The 21,480-nt window shown below is 39.6% G+C and overlaps 1 protein-coding gene across 1 annotated transcript; it reads right to left on the reverse strand.

Annotated features, from left to right (window-relative positions):
• Positions 1–1,070: 1,070 nt before the first annotated feature.
• LOC114549226 (gamma-aminobutyric acid receptor subunit rho-3) lies at positions 1,071–19,762 on the reverse strand. Its single transcript, XM_028569459.1, has 9 exons — positions 19,729–19,762; positions 10,271–10,338; positions 8,870–9,093; positions 6,156–6,238; positions 5,428–5,565; positions 4,279–4,431; positions 3,341–3,402; positions 2,749–2,880; positions 1,071–1,549 (listed from the first exon to the last, which is right to left on the reverse strand). The coding sequence occupies exons 1-9, from the start codon at positions 19,745–19,747 to the stop codon at positions 1,247–1,249; spliced, it is 1,182 nt and encodes a 393-aa protein (XP_028425260.1). The 5' UTR covers positions 19,748–19,762; the 3' UTR covers positions 1,071–1,246.
• Between the last annotated feature and the right edge of the window lie 1,718 nt (positions 19,763–21,480).

A 21,480-nucleotide genomic window follows, 5' to 3' on the forward strand; every position in this document is an offset into this window, starting at 1 on the left:
CCACAGGGAATTTTGAAAGGAATATATCCCCCCTTGTTGAAAATGTCCATAGTTCATTTATTCAATTAACTGTTATCTGCTAAATATAAAAAAAAAAAACCCTACTCCACTACCTGGAATAAATCACGGGGGAGTGCTGAAAACCTTATTTATAATTGTGTTGACCTAAAATAGTCAAACGGAAACATGTCTACAAAAAATATATAGACTCAGCTCATTAAATACCCATCAAGTGTTAGCCATGTGTTTTTCATTTTAAACACCCCATAAAATCATCAATTGAAAGTAGCCAGCATTCATAGAAAACCAGATCACCACCCTCAGTTTGAAGAGAAATAAAAAAGTTTTAAATATTAATTTAAAACGTCATATGACGACTTATAAAACTTATAACAGAGCCATGCTGTGTAGGCTACTTTTTATTGTAACATTCCTAAAAACCCCAAATCCAAGTTTAAACAAGTATAATATGACCCTGATAGATTCACTTTGACATCCTCATGAACAAGATACTAATTTAATGAGATAAGAAATCAAAGTAGACCTGCATGTAGTTGGTTGGCTCCAGTGGTGTAGTCTACGTTACGTGATACGCAGGTATACGCACTATACCCACTAAGAAAGCTCCAGGATTTCCATATAACCCACTTAAAAATGCCCAATGACACGCAACAACATACTTTCCATTATATTTTTGACATATTTTGAATTGTCATCTGTGTTTTTTTTATCTTTGTATAGGCTAAATAAAGGTATTTCCACAGTAAATTGGTTGATCAAATTGTACGAGAATGCAGGAAATGAAGTCTTTGACGCTCAAAATTTCCCTGGTGGAGGGCACCCAGAACCCCCCTCCCCCAATATGATATGATATGATTTTTTCATGATTTGATATGAAAAAAGGAATATAAAAAAAAAAAAAAATGAAGAACATTTTGTATTTCTCTGTGGCTTATTGGGATCCATTACTTCCCAAGTCTCAGGATTCAACCCGATCCCATGAGACAAATGTCAGGGTGAAATTGTGCACAATTAAGAGTTTCTACTCTGAGGAACTGGAGTGCTTTTATCTCTCTTGTAAAGTGATGAAGATGGCGCTGAAGGGGCTCTCCTGTGATCAAGAGTTCATTCAGTAAAGTGTCTGTGAAGCTCTGTGGAGAGGAGGGATCCCCCCAGCATGCTCTCTGACTCAACACTCGGGCTCAGTAAAGTGCACCAGAGTTCACCGAGAGTTTGCGGTGCTGATTCAGGAGTACAGGCTCCAGTAGACAACGTTAAAGAGCAGGTAGGACATCGGGAAGGCCACACGGGAGTACGAGTCGATCACGTAGCTGTTGCTGACAAACAGGTCCACGTTTTGACGCAGAGACCACTGCCGGCGCAGGCGAGTCCCCTCCGTGGGCCGGATGTCCGGGGCCTGGGTTGGTGTGGTGAGGGGGCCAGAGGACCCGGTGGGCGCTAGGCCAGAGAACGGAGTCAGCTCAATGTCGTTGTCGTGGAAACAGCCGTCATAGGCCATCGCCTGGCTGGCGTTGAAGGTAGATGGGATCTGAAACACAGAAGGTAGGCCGATTTATCTATGTCTGCCAGCTTTTCTCTTTCATGTTTAAGTCTGTTGTTGTTTTTTTGTTTTAGGTTGTTTACATTTGTTCTAAAAATAAAACAGAATTTTTTTTAAAAATAAAATATATAAAAAAAAAGGTTGTTTCATATTTTACAGTGCTTATATTTTTTTCTTTGTAGTTCATATGTTTTCTATGTAAAATCTTAATTTGTAAAATAAGTAGTAACTCCAGCTGTCAGATACATGTCATGTCAAGTGTCATGGAAATACTCCAAAAGTAAATTACAGATACCTCAAACGTGTACTTCAGTACACCACACGAGTAAATGTACTTAGTAACATTCCATCACTGTAAAATACTCCATCTCCTAAACCAGGGATCTTCAACAAGGGGGACTGGGACCCCTAGGGGGTCCTCAGAGTCAATGCAGGGGGGCCTTCAAATTGACGTTAGTTTTTGAAAGTTTTTTCCAAAATTAAAAAGACACTAAGATATTATTATCATATATATATGTATATATATATATATAGGCGTACTGGCCTATAGGTAAGGTAGTCACTAAGGTATCCACAGATACAGTTCATAAGGATTCACTGTGCCACATATATGTTTAACATTAAAACATGATTTATAAAATCATGCCAACAATTATTAGGCTATTTTAATAGCTTAGTATTACATGGAAAATAGGTATGTGTAAAGACTTTAGGCCGACCTACACATTATTGTAGGCCCAGTTTAATATGCAACTTAATTTTTTTTCTTTTTATAGAATTTGTTTGGGGCTTTTCCACCTTTAATTTGACAGGACAGCTAGGTGAGAAAGAGGGAAGACATGCAGGAAATCGTCACACGTCGGACTTGAACCCCAGACCTCTTCGTCAAGGCATAAACCTCTCAGTATATGTGTGCCTGCTCTACCCACTGAGCTAACCCGGCCACAATATGCAACTTAATTTTATACAGTATACGTAGTAGGGTCCCTGCTCCGTCTCTCTCAGTTAAGGGGTCCTTGGCCTAAAAAACGTTGATGACCCCTGTCCTAAACAGAAAATGTCAGATTGTAATGTCTCTGTTTGGCCACTAGAGGGAGACATTAAGTTAAATATGTAATTGCAAAGCTTCCCTCCCTGTGTTTTCCGGATGTTGGTGTGTAGTGTAATAATCCCCCCGTGCCTCTGACCTTCCCCCTCTTCATCTTCCTCATCTCCTCCAGAGTGGTGCAGTAGTTCACTGCTGCGTATTCGATCACAGACAGGAAGACAAACAGGAAGCTGGTCCACAGGTAGATGTCCACCGCTTTCACGTACGATACCTGGACAACAAAGAGACGCATTCACTACGTCACACATCATGTACAAAAGGCAAGGCAGCTTTATTTATATACCACATTTAACAACAAGGCAAGTTTTTTTTTTTACAAAAAGCAGTTAAAACAATTAAGAATAAAAACAAAACAGCTGAAATGGAATACGGCAGGTGTGAAATACATGAATAAAAGTGTAAAAAAAGAAGATCGTCCCATCTGAGCTTTCATTTTCTCAAAGGCAGAGCAGGATACCCAGGGCTCGGTTTACACCTATCGCCATTTCTAGCCACTGGGGGAGCATAGGCAGGCTGGGGGAACGCATATTAATGTTAAAAAACCTCATAAAGTGAAATGTTCATGCCATGGGACCTTTAAGACCCTGGGAGCCCATATGAGCATGAACACATGTAAAGAGGCCCACTGCCCCTGAAGGCCTCATGAACCCTCACACAAACACAGCTGTTACCTGAGGCATGGAGGAGGACACTCCGGTGATGATGGTGGACATCGTGAGCACCGTGGTTATACCTGCAGGAGGCGAGAGAGCACAGCACATCTGTTTCTACATCCCAGCACATCTGTTTTCAGACACAACACAAACTTTTTGGACATTTTGAGGGTCCCCTTTCAGAGAACAATACCATGGAATAAAAAAACATTTGCGCTGCGGGAGCATTTCAATGAGAAAATTTAAACCTGTTTAAAATGATTTAAGACCTAGAACACAATTCCTCAGCGAATTTAATAAAATAATTTTTTAAAGATTTTGTTGTTGCATTTTAGGCCTTTATTTGATAGGACAGCTTAGACAGGAAATTTTAGACTTTTTAGGACTTTTTAAGACCCTGGGGAAACCCTGGTAAATGCTCACACAGTCACATTATGGGTCTCCCCTCCCACTAAAAGCTGATCACAACAAAGATAATCATGAAATCTTAGGGTTCAGACTTTAGTTTTTGGTTCATGCCTTTGTGTTGTCCTCGGGTCGAATTTGACCCATTTTCAAAGTTTTTAATATTAGAAATATGTGTTTCTTTCAACAAAATTGGCCAAAAATGAACATTAAGGCATGGAGAGCAGGTGAAATATATGATTACTTTAATTTAATTTTGGGTGTTTTATTTAATTTTAAAGCATTTGAAAAAAATGTTTAAATGGTTTTCACAATAGTATATCCTGACTAAACTTTGACATAAAGCAGTCTGTGATATCCACTCTTATGTGTTTTTTTTAATTAAAAATAGGTATAATGTCATAAACATTAGGTTTATTGACCATGCATCAAAAAAAGCTTTGAAAAAAGTGACAAATACATTGGGAAAAAGAGCCCGAAGAAAGTTTTGAATTTTGACGAAAGTTAATGGTCAACGGGAAGACAACACAAGGGTTAATATATGTAATTACCCAGAGAGACACGGGCAGGGACGGCCCTCCGGTCGATCCAGAAAGAGACCCAGGACAGGACGACCATCAGCATGGTGGGAAAGTACGTCTGCAGCATGAAGAAGAAGATGTGCCTCCGCAGGATGAAGTTAATGAACAGACGGTTGTACCAACCTGACAGACGGAGACGGAGACACACTCATGTTGAACATTAGGGAACACAAGCATTAGGGACGTAACGATACACTCAAGTTACAGTTTGCTTACGATTCACGATTTTTAGTTCACAATATGATTTTCTCAGGATTCTTTTTACAGAATGAGCTGCAGTCAAATGACTGAAAATATTCCTTTATTTATCTAAACTATGCAATGCAATAGATGTGTCTTTTTATCAAAAGTGCAACTGGAATTGTATTTCTTAAAAAAAAAAATATATATATATATATATATATATATATATATAAATAACTAAATTTATTTTATTTTTTATTTTATTTAATTTTTTCGGCCATCTGTAACTCACAACAGTCAAACATACATAGAGACAAGAAACAAACAAGACCGATAAAGTGTAGGCTGAAGCCAGAGCTTATTACACCTACCCTTTTTACATAAAATTATATTTTTTCATACAAAAATTAATTACAATAGTAATTTAGTTACAATAACTAAATAAATAGAAATAAATATCTTTAAATGAATAGCTAAGAAGATTTAGTAACGTCTGAAGTCAAAAAAGTTAAATTAAAAGTAGATTACGCCCCAGGTCGTTTTGCATTGCATCGCGATTCATTTTTGATGTCAACCGACTGTAATTTGTATCGATTTTGTTAGGATAATTATTTATCAAAGAATGGACAAAATCAAAGTTCGTTTTTACTTGCAAGTAGAGTCAGTTTTACAGCACTTCAGCGCAAGTACAGAAAAATGACTGAAGAGTGTTCACAACAGTGTCTTTTTAAAGGCGTTGGAAGTCAAGTTGGTTATTCGGTTCTGTCTCTGGGTTTGACCAGGTCAACCAGGGAGTGATTTACTCTTCCTTGTTTGATCTGAATACTTTTCAAAGGCTCAAAGAGGTAAAATTATCCTGTAATCTACCTATAAACCGAGGACACACACACACACACACACACACACACACACACACACACACACACACACACACACCGGTGCTGCTGTAGAAAGCCAGGCCACTGGAGGCGTGGAAATGCTTAATGAAGAACTGAGACAAGACGATCTCATCCGTCCTCAGAGAGTCGTTCCCATTCTTCCAGTAAAGCATCAGGTCGTTCTCATTATATGCATCTGAGAGAGAGAGAGAGAGAGAGAGAGAGAGAGAGAGAGAGAGAGAGAGAGAGAGCGAGAGAGAGGGAATCAGTGTCATGGAAAAAAGAGGAGAGATGAGAACTGAAAAGAGAGACAGAGATTTGTTGCTGCCGTTTGTTTTTCTCAAAGTTAAAGTGTTAAATGAATTTCCAGGATTAAAGTTGTAAATATAGGAAAACAAAGCTGGAATATCATCTGGGGGATTGAAGAAAAAAGGGTGTTTTGTTTGTTTGTTAAGGAACCACATCACTCCACTTTGTAAGGTAAGATCAACAAAACATGGTATTTTGTAAAAATGTCATATTTTTTCTGTGCAAACATCTGAATTTGTAAAGTAACTGAAGCTGTCAGATAAATGTAGTGGAGTCGAATTTTAAAGTGGCGTGAAAAGAAATATGTTCAGGGTGGGGACAGCAAGAGCACCACTGTCTGCCCCACGGCCCGCAGCGTTTCACCCCACTATACTTTCACACAAAAGAGAAATCTCATCTTTTCCTGCCTCAGATAAACCTATTGCTGTGTGTGTGTGTGTGTGTGTGTGTGTGTGTGTGTGTGTGTGTGTGTCTCACAGCTCTCCAGCTCCAGCGAGCAGTTCTGTGTGTCCAGAGGAAAGCTGCTGAAGTCCATTGAGCAGAGAGCCGTCACCGTGACCCTGAAACACAAAAACACAACCAAACATTACGCTGTCAGTACAGTCAGTCACCATGTAACCATGTCACCATGTAACCATGTCACCATGTAACCATGTCACCATGTAACCATGTCACCATGTCACCAGGTCCTGGATAGAAACATCTCCTGCAATTGAAAAGGAAACCTGAGCTTCAACTCTTTCTTAAGCTCCTCTAGGACCGAAGAGAAGAGAAGGAATCGATTGTGTTAAGCAAAAAGGACGAGAAACAACAAGGAGTTCTGCAGCAATCCAAATCCAAAGTTTTTGGTTTCACAAACATTTATCCAAGTTAAAAAAGTGGTTCTCAAAGTGGGGTCTGGGGTCCCCCAGTGGTCATTGAGAGTGTTCCTATCTATCTACCTATCTATTCTATTGTTAAACCAGCTACATTAAATCCAGTGCAATACTTATCTCAGGGATATACGTCTCCAAGACATTGTCTGTGTGTATGTTCATGTCATTTTCTGTTGTTATGCATGTTTTCTTTGTTTTCCTATTTGGAAGTTTTTCATTTGTGGTAATGTTTCATGTATGTCTGTTGGTGTTAGTAATCTCATGTGTGTTTGTATGTATGTGTATGTCCTCTTTTTTTTTATACGAGCTACCCAGGGATGCACAAAGAATTTCAGCCTTGGCTGACAATAAAGTTGTATCGTATCGTTCCAGTGGAATAATTTTTTCACTAAACCTTTCACTATAAGTCCATCCATAACTAACACAATGACAGAATATGACTATTTTGGTGATGGGTTTCATACACATTTTTTGGGTGTTGTCTGTGTTTTCTTCTTAAACTTTGACTCTCTCACTGTGCGTTTTGACTTTAACTATCAAAGTTAATTTGAACATTTAAAAATGTCTTGTTCAGCGGTGGGTAACACCAGAGAATTTCTAATAAGGGAAGAAGTTCCACTCTCTCGATACTTTGGGCTTCTGAACTGGTTGCAGTTCCACCAGAGTTCCATATAGGGGGCGCTCACAGGCCAGTGCAGAATGATAGGGGCTCTATGGAGCCTCAACTCCTACTACTCCTACTCAAAATCCACTTTTCTCAGGATATGATTTTTTTTTTCTAGTAATTTGAATGTTGCATTTGAAAGAGTAGTCTAAGAAAATACACACTGCTGGGTGTTAGATTTTTTTAAAGTGGCTTTTTTTGTTCTAAAAAGCCTTTTGAAATGTCAATGATGTCGTACACATAAAAAGGGCTATTTTAAAATTAACTTAAGTATCTCAAGCAAAGAAATCATTTTAAGGGCTTTTAACCTGTTTCAATGACTTACACAACATATTTAGCTCATTCTTCCAATGGTTCTGGGAGCGTTTAGTTATAAAATATCTGCATTTATGTGTAAAATGTTTTCCTAAAAGCACAAAATGCCAGAATGAAAAACTGCTGGCTTCAAAAACAGCTGTCCACTAACCAGTGGGTGACGTCACCGATGCTACTTCCATTATGTTTACAGTCTTTGCTACTAACAGGTGACCGTGCCAAACCCGGGAGCCATATATTAAATTAGGTTGTGTGCTGACAGCTGAAATGTGAAATGTTGGAGTATTTGGAGAGGTAAGGCTTGTACGGGCCGGTTTAAAGCATCAGGTCTGCAGATAAAACACCTGCATGTCCCGGGGGCCTCTAGCTCACCTAGTAGAGTGGCGCCCCATGTAGGCTGAGCCCTTTGCGGTGCCCAGGGTTCGAATCTGACCTCCAGCCCTTTGCTGCATGTCATCCCCTCTCTCTCTCCCCCGTCCCTTTCTTTCTGCTGTCATTATCGAATAAAGGGAAAAGCCCCAAATAAATGATCCTACTTTTTGTTTTTCAAAAAACACCATATTTTTGTCGTACCGCACATTGCTGCAGCTCCTCTTTTCACCCTGTGTGTTGAGCTCTCTGTTTTAGCTACAGAGTAAGGACTACTAGCCAGTCAGAAGCAGAGTATGAGGGCGTGCCCTGACAGTACCTAGGTAAGGACTACTAGCCAGTCAGAAGCAGTATGAGGGCGAGCCCTGACAGTACCTAGGTAAGGACTACTAGCCAGTCAGAAGCAGAGTATGAGGGCGTGCCCTGACAGTACCTAGGTAAGGACTACTAGCCAGTCAGAAGCAGAGTATGAGGGCGTATCCTGACAGTACCTAGGTAAGGACTACTAGCCAGTCAGAAGCAGAGTATGAGGGTGTACCCTGACAGTACCTAGGTAAGGACTACTAGCCAGTCAGAAGCAGAGTATGAGGGTGTACCCTGACAGTACCTAGGCAAGGACTACTAGCCAGTCAGAAGCAGAGTATGAGGGTGTACCATGCTAGCAGCTAGCCGAGCATTATAACGTGTGTTACAAAGTGACCACGTTTGTCTCTGAAGTAAAGGCTGGACTACAATAGAGCTGTTTGGAGCAGTTGGTGAACAGTGTTTTCTGTTGGAGATGGTAAGGCCCTTTGGGCTGGACTTTGGGCTTTTTCACTTTGTAAACCTATAACGTGCACAAAAAAAGATATATAACACAATAAAAGAAAGGGAAAAAGCCAAAAAGCATAATATGAGCACTTTAAATCTGCATGTCTGAACCTCCACTACTTAACTTATGGTGTCCCCCTCCCCTCGGTGTGTCCTACCTGACGCTGTACAGGATCTTTCCGTCGGGGTAAACCCTTAGCATGATGTTCTCCATGGTGGTGTCGTGGATGAAGGAGCGCTTGGAGTGGACGAAGAAGACGTCAGGAACCCAGATCTTCTTCACCAGCCTCGAGTCAAATGTCCTGCTCTGATTGTTTTTGGATGGAAAGGCCAGCCGCTCGTCTTTCCAGTAGTGACGCAGGTACAGAGTCATGGTGAAGTCCTGTGGGACGCGGCACCACAGAGATCATTTAGATGCTTGATTTGTGACTAAATCCACAATTCATTAACAGTTACAGAACAGCTTTTTTCTTTGCATCATAATCATTACTGTTCCTATGTTAAGTTTTTCTGCTTTTAGTTCTTCCCTTTTTTTTCTCTTTTGGCTTTCTTTGTTCTAATTTTGAATGGCCATTTAAAGCATTAACTTGTATGAAATAACTTACACGAAAACAAATGTAATAAAGGATTTCATCTTAGGTTTTGTAGACACATTATTCTGATAAAAGGGTTAGGGGGGTTAGGGTAAAAATGTTTGGCAGCAAAGTGGAACAAAATGTAAGTGTAAATAATCATGATTTAATGTCAAAGTCTGACATTATTTGCAAAAGGGTGAAAAAAATTGTGTCGGTGATGGAGGAGATGGACATTTTTCTGTAGCCTGAATTGGATTGCGTCCAGACGACGTGCAGATTTTTCTTTTTACCGTTCCAGTTGAGGCTGCCATGACGACACTGCCATCCCTCCACCATTCATCTCTCTTGGATGGAGGAACTTGATAAGACTTGTAAGTGAGTGGCCGGTTGAGTTGAAAGCAGAGCCATTGAGGGGGTCACACACCAGACAGGAAGTGACGTCAGAGCAGCCCAAAGTCGACATCACCTTTATTTAACCTTCGGAAGTTCCAGCTTTCAGTAACCTCATATTCTCATAATAAGATTCTGACATTTTAAATGTTTTAAAAAGCAACAAAGATGTTAGCTACTCATTTTTTTTTCGTGAAAATCTAGATTTTTTTTTTATATCTATATTTGGATTATTTTGATTGATGATTGGTCACTTGGTCCATCCATTTAAGTCCCTTATTGAATGAACAACCTTATTTTGAAAATTAAAAGTTGAAATGGCTTTAAAGATAAATAAAAAGAACATGACCTCAGATAAATTGTGAGGATTTACTTGAACGCATAGAATCACATATTTCGTCACATTTAGTATCTTACATGAAGTTAGTTAATATACGGTAGAATTCAATGTTCAACCGGTATGTTTGTTGCATTTTCTGCCATTAAAATGCTGCACATTGACTAGTTTCTCTGCCACATTCACCAGTGGATAGAACATATTTGAAGCCAGTCATCACAGCTGGGAATGAAGTTTAAGATGTTTGAGATCCTCACCATGTTGACCTCTGAGATGCTGTCGATGCTCTCCACCTGCACATCGATGCCCACCGGGATGGCTGCACCTGAAAACCATCATGTTCATGTTAAACTTAATAACTCAAACTCATAAATCAGGGTTTTCTGCAAGAAGTGACACTGTACTTTACATCAGAACAACTTCCAGGAAAACATATTCTCTGTTCTCCTTTCACCTGCAGAAACCTGCAAAAACTCAGCCTCTTGACATCTTTGCAGCGTGTATTTAGGATCATGAAACTACAAATAACTGCATCACAGACAATGTCAACTGTCACAACATTCAGTAAAGAACTGTAGGTGATAAAGATTGTATTGTGTTTGTTTTCGCTCCTGTGTTTTTAAATTAAGAACAGGTGAAAAACAAGTTTGGGCAGGAAATAAGTATTATTTTTGTCATGATCAAGTCGTTTTTTGTTGTTGTCATACTCATTTCCACAAGAGGCAAAAGAGTCACGACTTCCCCATGTTCTAAATAGGACTAAAACATTCATGTTTTCTTCAAGGTGAGTTTTAATGTCTCAAAAAGTAACAATTCTGATTTATCAATGGTGCACGGATTGATTTTCACCTGAAGAAAACATTAACGCAGTTGAAGGGGAAAGTGGACTATTTTGGGTTTAGAGTGCAAACAAAAAAAATATAACTCACCTGGAACTTAGAAAAAAATCATCCTGGCAAAACTTTTTTTCCACCTTTGCTTTATTTTGCTGAGTCCTATTTAGAACAGAACATGGGAAAGTTAGGTGCATGTGATTTTACTCTGCTTCAGCCTTTTGGAGAATGGTCCCAAAATTTACTGTATTAACACAGGTTCAATTTTGGATTAAACAAAATCAAAAATAAATGTCCAAAATCTCTATCTGTATTTCAGCAGCCCTCAAAATGCCTCATTTTGGTCAAACACTCATTTTGGTCAAACACTGTTAACACCATCCTTGGTCTTTGCCTCCAGCTCACAGCAGCATAAACATCTGTCCTCCACTCCCCCGCTCCATCCGCCTCATTAGCAGATTAAGCTTGTTTAACCGCTAAACCTGAACAGCCTGATTTGTGCACACAAACAGACCGTAAATAGCTAAACAGCACGAATCCCTGTTTTGCTGCTCTGCCTCCACAAAATCAATCATGACCTGACAAAGTTTGGGCAGGATATTTTCAGGGACATTTGTCCACCAACTATGATGCCGTTTGGTGGTCTTTCTGCCTTTTCCTAAGAATCTACTCGGCTAATTTTAGGATGTATCCACCGCTGCAGCCTGCAGACTAAAGAGCTCATTTCCTGACTCGACCACAAGCATCAGCAATGATTTTACTGTTGTCTTAAACTCTTAAAGGTCTCTCACATCTGTATCATAATATTCTTTATAGAGTCAATGTTAAAAGTTTAACAATGAGGGGAACGCAACCACCAGGGAATGTGCCACTGTGACTGTCAGTTTACAGTACGAATAAATCACCTTGACAACTGTGAACTTTCCCATCACTCAGTGTGCTTGTTTTGGTGATTTGCATCTCAAAAGACGTCTATGTGTCTACATTTAAACTAGGCTGAAATGGGAGTGCTGTTAGACACATAGACAGTATATAATGGACCAACAGACCCCGTTGATCTGGACAGAGACCAGTGAAGGATATTAGAAGCACTTTTCCAGTGAGCGCTGAGCGTTACTGCGCAGCCTCCAACTGAGAGAAACAACGTAAATGTTACGTGATCAACCTGTCTGAAAGTTGTAAGTCTTCTGGTAGTCGTGCCAAGAGAAATCTCAATCATTCCCAATCTTACAGAGACGGAGAGCGTAGGTATATGTAAGGAGATAACATGGGCACAGGCTAATTATTGCTAACTAAAATGCTAGTTAACATTAGTGATTAAACTTAAACAGCTAATGGAAGTCCAAACTGCCTGCGAGCTTCTCTTGTACTATACGGTAATTCCTCTACTGTGTGACAGTAAGTCTCGTGGTTATGACACAATCGTTAGCCTATTTTTACGAAAACGTCTGCTACGGAGCCATAACGTGAGATACTGGTAATGGAGCCTTGTATACATTTTCGTGTTTCTTTAGAAATAAACAATGGAGAAAAAAAGTCTTTAAACGCTTCAGATGTAAAGTTATTCGCTGTCAAAGTGACATTGAAATGAATGGCAGTCAATGGAATGCTAACGGGAGGTGATGCTTGGTAGCATCAAAATGGCGCAATAGGAAGTTCTAGTTCTGAATCTAAATAACATTATACTTCTGGTTTCATCTGTATTCAAATGACTATTTTCAATGTAAAGCAGGTCCTGACTACACATTGAAATATAGTTATTTTAATGCTGTGGACGGTTATACGCTATATGTCTAGTTGTCTGAAAACATTTTCTTAAGCAAGCAAATTTAATTTATAAAGCAGAAGAAAGTTCCCTCACACTACACTGCTCCTCCGCTCCCTTCACTGGTTACCACTGGTTACCAGAAGTGGACAATCCTCAAAGTATAAGTTATAAAACCAAAAAAAAAGCCTGAGAAAACAAATGTACTGATTTGATTTCTTTGAGACTTTAGTGGTGGCTATTCTTTTAATTTTCTTTCTTTTTAAATATTATTTTTTGAGGCACTTTTAGGCCTTTATTTTCACAGGACAAATGAAAGACATGAAAGGGGAGAGAGAGGGGGGGGAATGACATGCAGCAAAGGGCCGCAGGTCGGACACAAACCCATGCCCGCTGCGTCAAGGAGTGAACCTCTATATATGTGCGCCTGCTCTACCAACTGAGCTAACCCGACCACGTTCTTTTAATTTTCAGGCTTCACCTTGGAAACCTCAGGTCTTTGCTGAGGCTACTCACAGAAGTCAGAGGTCAATAATTACTTTAACCCTCCTGTTGTCCTCGGGTCAAATTTCATATGAAATATGACAGAAAGTTAGTTTTATAAGGCTTACCTACTGCATCTTTAATTGTGTCTAGCTACATATTGTTGTTGAGAGGGTTTTCTGTTCGTATCTTAGAGGTCACAGGTTCAATCTGTTGTTTTATTTAATTGACCTCAAAGACCAAAGTCCAGACCAAGAAAATGAAAAAAGCATTTTGACCTGCGTTTGTCTGCTGGTTCAGTGTGCATTAACACACACACACACACACACACACACACACACACACACACACACACGCTGGTTTGGTCTGTCATCTAGACGTGGTTTACAGTATATTCCTGTTTTCACCCACGGCCAACAAGAAGAAAAAAGATATACTTGAAAGTGTCTGTATGCTTTCTGTGGATGTAAAGTGTTTTAATTCCACTTGAATGTTAGCAGGCCGGCAGCTCAATGAACACTTTATTTAATGAAGTTCATCTGACAGCCAGGACCATAAAGCTCCTGCTGCAGCCCGGCTTTGTCCCGACGTGACTCGTAAAAACCACCAAGCGGTGCCGACTCAACATTTAACGTAGCCCCGACAACGCGCGCTCTTTGGTGGGAAAAACCTTAAACAGAAGGTCACTCTCTCTCTCTCTCTCTCCTCTCTCTCTCTCTCTCTCTCTAGCTGTTTTCCTTTTCCCATGTCGCACCCAGTCAAAAGATGTTTAAAACAGTTTATAGAGAAACTCGTGGAAAAGAAGGTCAGGTTCAACTTTCAAAGTTTTTTGACATTATTAGTATTCAAACTGTTTCACATCATACCATCAACACATTTATCGCTATTTAAATTTATCTATTTAAAAAAAAAAACATTGAAGGTAGCAGCTACAGTACAGTACGCGTAACCTTCTGCTTCCTGGGCTTAACTTACTTCTCTTACGTACTTAACTAACACCACCTACATAAGTGATGTAATAAACTAACTTATTTCAACCCAAACAATGATCCTTTCCTGAACCTAACCAAGTCGTTTTGTTTCCTAAACAGGTTCTGCACTGCAGGGGCGGAGCAGGCCCGCTGATCGCTCATGTTGCTGGATATTTGAAGGATAACGCACGAACGCTCTCCCTCCCACCGGGGACACAAACTCTTTATCAGCTAGCCCTTGTGAGTCAGGCGTCTCAAAAGCTCCTTGCAACTTGTGACAGGAGAATAATCTCTCTTCACACAAAACCTCAAGATAAACAGGAGTAAAATACATTAACCACAGTGCCTTAATTATACATCTGGACAAGATGGGGATAAAATACGGGCTATAAACAATATTGTTAACCCTTGTGTGGTCCTTCGGGTCACCGGGACCCGAAGGACCACACAAGGGTTATGTACTTACGTTTATTTTGTTGAGAATTGCTCTCTAAACCCTGTCTCTTGTAAAGTAAGTAAGTAAAGTTTGTTTCTAGAGCACACTTAAACACAGTTTAAGCTGAATTAAAAGCAAAATGCTGTACAAACAAGCACTAAGGGGCTGTATTAATTATTTTGTCCACACAAGGGGGAAAAAAAACAATATATCAAAGAACTCTATGAGTTTCTTCCCGACTGCAGCTGGCCTCATCAACGAGGCCCGGGACCCCCGCTGACACTGACACTCATCACGCCCCATGGACACTACGCTACACTACTGTAAACTCTTAACTCTAAAATTTTGGTTTATTATTTTGCACATATTCTTCCTACTGTGAACAATGGTTGTATTCTAACCGGGGAAACAAACCTTCAATGAGCACAACACCAGATCAACAGGATTTGAACGACTCAAAGAAATCTGAAATCTGCAATTCAGACAGCACCTGTTTCTGAAGGACACACAAATGTAGTTTCCACTTTTTGGGCTCTCCTGGGCTCGGGGGAAAACATCCTGTGGTGGTGAACCTTGAACAACCCTCAGCATGCATGTTTTTATGTAAACGGGTTGTCGATGTTACAACAAGTTGATGAGTTAGTCATTGTGGTGCATTTGTTGCAGTGATACTGCTGCAGAAAGCCCTGGAGTCATTGGCCTCAAATGTTCTGGAAAACAAGGAAACCGGAGGAAAAGTTGGTCCTGGTTGTTCCTGCTCAGCCTTTATCACTAAGAGAGGAAATCAGGGGCTCACATTTCTTTCTGCAGTATTAGGCAACGTCATTAGTGCAGTAAGTTATGTGATTGACAGCCTGAGTTTGCGTGTTTGCTCAGCAACAGTGAAACAATGCTGCCAACAAGGGCTGGGTAATAATTCAATATGATCATTTATCGTCTTTCAATGGAATCATATCGTGATGAAATCACATTTCGAGATATCGTGATATACAACTACATCTAAATTGATAATAACAAGCACATACTAAGTTCATTTTCTCAGAAAATCTGTTGTGAAACATATTGAGGGAATATCATTTGGAGAATTGCAGATTGTTTTTAACATTACGCTACTTTTGTGCATGCATGTAAACATACGTCGCATCACTATTGCTGGAAAAAAATACTTATTTTTTCTATTAAATTTCACTTGTTTAAATTTCAATTCCACATCATTGATGATTATTTATCTAAAATCTCATTTAATTTTTTTTGTACAAGCACCAATTGTCAACCCTACACTATCGACATTGATGTATTTAGTTATAAATATCGTGATATTAGATTTTCTCCATATTGCCCAGCCCTACTGCTAACCCTTCCGTCTGTGCAGGTGTTGAAGTAAAAAGTTGATCTCTGGATGATCTGGCCTTAAAAAAATGAATATTATTCCCTGCGTATGGCCCCAAAAGGCAGCAAAAGTTCATTATGTGTTGCACAGATTGTCCTGCTGGTCACTTAATCCAGCTCTGGACTTTTATTTGTGTAAATCTAAAACATCTTAGTTAGTGAGCTGCTGCAGCTTTACCTTAAAAAACATACAAATGTTGCCTGGTGCTGCGACAAGGTCATTCATTTATTTATTTTTTTGTCCCCAAAAGAAATTTGTGCTCAGCGTTTTAAAATGAGTCGTTTAATCCCAAAACACAACAGCCGCAGATGGATCAATTCATGCAGTCATAAGCAGCATAATGCAGATTTAAGGCCGCAGGATGTTTTTGTCCAGCCTCGTGAGTGTTTCTGATTTTACTCTCCGATCAAATGAGGGGTAAGGTGAAAGGTGGAAAGGGATTAAGAGGTGATTCTCTGAGCAGCTTTGGGAGAATGTAAACGTCACACTCCTACACAGTCCATACTGACTAAACCCAGCCATGCGTAACACTGGCAGCTTGGGCGGGAACACTCTGTTATCAAAGCTCTGCTCGGGAAGCACCTGTAGGTTTAGGTTTTAGGCTACACACAAAGAACCACACCAGTGGTTTTCTATGTTACAGCACAAATAACATATATTTACGTCAAAGCTACCCCTTTTGGGATTTTATTTTACTGCCCTTAAAGCAGACGTCATGTTTAATTTCTGTACAGTATGAAAATAGTTTACATCACTTTCATCTGGCAGATGAATGTACAGTATGTGTCACTGGTGGAATGTGACAAAGTACATTTATAATAGTTTTAAAGTGAAATACTCTACTTCAAATTTTTACTTTAGTTTTTTAAACCACAATGAGCCATTTCATCCGTTGTTTGTTGCAAATTGAAATAAAAAATATATATCCACTGATTTACAGAAATCTCTTAAACAATGTACGTCTATGGAAAGAAGTCTTTTGGGGCCCTAGGGCACTATGTGACGGCTCAGGAGTTGCAATATCACTGCTTGGCCTCTATGTTCAATTTGCTTCAAAGCCCGGCGCACTTCCTGGGGGCCTGCCTGAAACTAGGACCAGACGAGGTCACGCAGTGTTTTATAAGGCCAGAAATATAGCGATTTTTACAGAGCTAGTAAAACAAACAGTTTCAAGCAGTTTATTTGGTCTCACGGTTTTTAAATATAACAGTTGGGCGACCTGATGTGAAGTTTGTTGGAAAGTTTACGGATGTCTTTAGTTTAAAAGTTGACCTCGATATTGAAATACTATGAAGTAACAAGATACAAGTAACAAAAATGTCTCACGTGTATTTCAGGACTGGAAGGGATCTGAGCAGGGAATGGTTTTGATTCTTAAGACACACACACACACACACACACACACATACACACACAGCAATAGGTTTATCTGAGGCAGGAAAGGATGAGATTTTGGAACAGGAAAAATATGACATTTTTACAAAATACCATGTTTTGTTGATCTTACCTTACAAAGTAGAGTGATGTGGTTCCTTAACAAAAGAAACACTTTTTTCTTCGATTCATTTTTACCTACAATGGCTCTAATACGGCATCGTAGACAGTTGCCTTTTATCTACTTATTATACTCATACTTTTACTTAAGTAAACATTTTGTTTACTTTTAAAGGAATATTCTTACAGTTATCACCAGTAAGTAAAGAATCGCAGTACATCTTCCACCCGTGGTCAGAAAGTAAGAGGATCTCATGGAACAAAAACATTGTGACTTTAAATTATTTAAATTAAACACGAGGGTCCAAAGAAGTTTCAGAGCTGCTAGGTATTACCAGGATTTCTAGTCAACAGCAGAGGTCCTCAAAGTGAGAAAGAGTTTTTTTAAAGTCATGTTTTGAGATCAATAGAAGAATGAAAGGAAGAGACTGTCACCACCAGAAAAAAATGGCAGCATTGTCCTTTGTTCAAAAAACTTAACTATGTTTATATTTTGGTGACATGCACCTCTTGTGGTTGTGAAAATAATGAGTTTAAAAACCTCTCAGGTCAGGATCAGTGATTGGGCTGCACAAAGAGAAGATGGCAGTTTGAATCCTGTTTATAGTAGTCTCACTTTACCAGACCTTCCTCCACCGCGCTGCGAAGGAGGGTCTGGCTAGTCCACATAGCATTCAGGGAAGGGAGGAAAACGTGCTCTGGTTTATTGGCATTTCTTTAAACCAATCACAATCGTCATGGGTGGTGCTAAGCGCCGGACGGTGCACCGGTGCCTCTGCAAAATAGCCTCTGGAAGGAACTTGTTTTGGTGGAACATGTGTACGTTCAAAAGTTGTTTTGGTCGTGTAACAGAAAATTCAGATTGGACAGATCATACCAGCAAACTCAGAAGGACTGAAAAAGATGACACATTTTTACACCGTTTAGCTGTCAGCATTTTAACCGTGTTTACTCCAGCCGCTAGCTAACAGTAGGCTAACGTTACCTGCTGTCGAGTGTAGTGTTAACTATGTTTCAGTTGTCTCTAACATCCGTTTTTCGGAGCATCAGAGAGAAGCGCAGGCCCAGAACAGAACAGAACAGAACAGGAAGGAAGGGAAGGAGTGGTAGCCACTCATTCACTGTGCAATTAATTAATAATCTACTCATACATACCCGGACACTCTAACTGCTCTTAACTGCTAATTTATTTATGCTAAATGTCACTTATTCACTGTATAATAACACAATGCAATACACATTCCTATATATATATATATTCCTATATATATATATATATATATATATATATATATATATATATTTATCTTTATTTATCTGTAGTTTTTGTTTACTTCCTATATTTAGCTAAAATTATTATTATTATTCTTATAGGGTATTTTATATACTATTTTGTTATACCTCCTTTTTTTCTAAGTGTTTTGTAAACTGAAATCTGTTGCTGGAAATCTAATCTAATTTCCTTGCGGGAGTCATCCCAAAAGGATCAATAAAGAGAAGTCTAAGTCTAAGTCTAATTTAAGTGGCACCTAAATAAGGCACTCAAATCCGCGTTGCTATATAGATAACGGTCATTAAGACACCGGGTGCCGTATTAGCACCGGGTCTCGGTCAAATGTTATTATCATATTTATATCTTTAAGTAAAAGTAGCAATAATAGCTCTGCAGAAATACTAAACGCTATTGTCGTGTGTTTGACACTGATGATCTTTGCTGCAGATTGTGTTGTTTCCCACCCCTCCATCTGCTCCAGACCTGGAATATAATCCAGATTAATGCACTCGAATCCCCCCCCCAACTCACACAATACACACACACACACACACACACACACACAATGGTGTAATCTGGGTCAGTGTTGGTGATTGGGATTGACACATCCGTTGTCTGGGTGACCCAGTGCCCATCATCACATCATCAAACCACCACATCATCAGCGTGGGGTGAGATTTTTTCTGCTGGACACCGTGTGAGCGAGCAGATTAAATCATCAGGAATGAAATGAGGTGTATGTGTGTGTGTGTGTGTGTGTGTGTGTGTGTGGGCTTGTAGTGTTGTCTTTGTGAGGACCAGCTTCAGTTTTAAACAATTGCAGTGAGGACATTTCTACATTGTAAGGACATTTTGGCCTGTCTGAAGGTTAGCATTTAGTTTTAACGTTAGCGTTAGATGGTAATACGTGCTATAAAAAGAGCATTAAAAGATACCACATGTAAAAAAAAAAAAAACATTACAAGGAAGAAAGAACTTAAAAAAGGAAAGGAACACTAATGGTTAAAGTAATGTAAAAAAACATAAACAAAAGGTTGTCTGGTGTGTGTGTGTGTGTGTGTGTGTCTAACCTCCAAAGCCTGGTCTCATAGCAAAGTCGTGCTCCTCGATTCTCAGCAGCTGTTCACTTTTTATCAGCAGTGTTTTGGTGCTGTCCTGTCTTTTCAGCTTGTAGTCAATCCGTCTGCGCACACACACACACACACACACACACACACACACACACACACACACGCGCACACACGCACGCACACACGCACGCACACACAGTGTTGAGGGATCGGTTGGTTAAATTGCACTTTTTAATTAGAGAAAACACACAGTTGTGGATTCCTCTCTCTCCGTCCTCCCTCCCTCTCTCCCGGCCGTTGCTCTCATCTTGCCAAAACCATAACCTCAATCAAGGCGTGGCACGGCTCCATGAACAAACAAACGCACGCGTACACACGTGTGGACATGTCCTCTTTTAGGCTTCAAAACAATCCTCATACAACCAGCTGCTCGAAGCACATCACTGCGATGCAGATAATAAGCTTTTTACACTACATTTCCCATTAGTCCTTTCTTTCTCAACCTTCATGATGTATGAGTAATAATAATCTTATGATATATAATAGAATAACAGTCAAAGAGGGCATTTTTACTGATTTTACTTACAGACCTTTACTAAAGAAACATTAATGCAGGACTTTTACTGTAACAGAATAATTTAACCTCTGGTTTAAGTACTTTCACTTAAGTGAAGCATCTGAATACTTTCTTCTACATTGTATATCTCAGGGAAGAAGAATCTCCACCTTAGTTACACACCATGCACCAGACCAGAATGTAGAAAGATAATATTTGCAGAAGATATAATCGAAATGTGAAATGATTCAATACAATTAGACATTTTTTTTAAATGGAGTTCGTTTGGCAGCTCGTCACAAATCTTTTGTTGTGAGGGATTTAAACTTGCGATTGCCCAAAAGGCAAAAGAAAGTGGACATTTTTCTTTGTCAAACTTCTAATTGAAAGGCCATGAATACACCTTAAAGCTGAACCTTCTTTGAAGCTGTTTGAAATAACTAAATGTGACGTTGCATGTGTGTTTTCAGCAGCAAAACAAGCGGTGAAATGCAAACTTTGTGCCTATTTGTCGTCACTGTGCGAGTGTTTTGAGCGATGACGTCTTCAGACAACATAAAGTAAACGCAAGAATTTAAATAAACCATAAAATACTATACATGTCTGACATTCAGCCAGGGCAAACCCGACGAGACGACGTTCAGGATGTAGAAGATATAATTACAGCCTGAGCATGACCACTGCACCGTGTGTGTGTGTGTGTGTGTGTGTGTGTGTGTGTGTGTGTGTTTACCCCCTCTAAACACAGACACGTGCAGTGCACAGGTGAACACACAGTGGGGGAAAAAGATCAGAGCTGTTTGAAATTTTCTCTGCTGACGGATGAAAAGCCTCTTTGAAAGTCACACACCTTCGCACACACAAATACACACTTGGTCTCCTGTTATTGTGGGGTCAGGCTGAGTGTTTGAGCCAAATCCTTTCTCAATAACCCCCTTTAATTAACCTTGAAGCAAGCACATCCATCAAACACACCAAATTTAACAATAATCTGAAAGCCTGATACTTATTCCAGGAACTAAACTCAAAACTCCCTTTTAAAGAAACTTAATTAGCAACAGGGCTCACTTTCTTTTTTCCAGTGTATGAGGAAGTATCCAGTTCCTTTATTGCAGTAAAAGTACTAATACCACACTGTAATAATACTCTGTTACAGTAAAAGTCTTCTACTACATCTACTTAGTTATTTCCTGACT

The sequence above is a fragment of the Perca flavescens genome, chromosome 22, assembly GCF_004354835.1.
Source record: "Perca flavescens isolate YP-PL-M2 chromosome 22, PFLA_1.0, whole genome shotgun sequence".
Classification (NCBI taxonomy): Eukaryota; Metazoa; Chordata; class Actinopteri; order Perciformes; family Percidae; genus Perca; species Perca flavescens.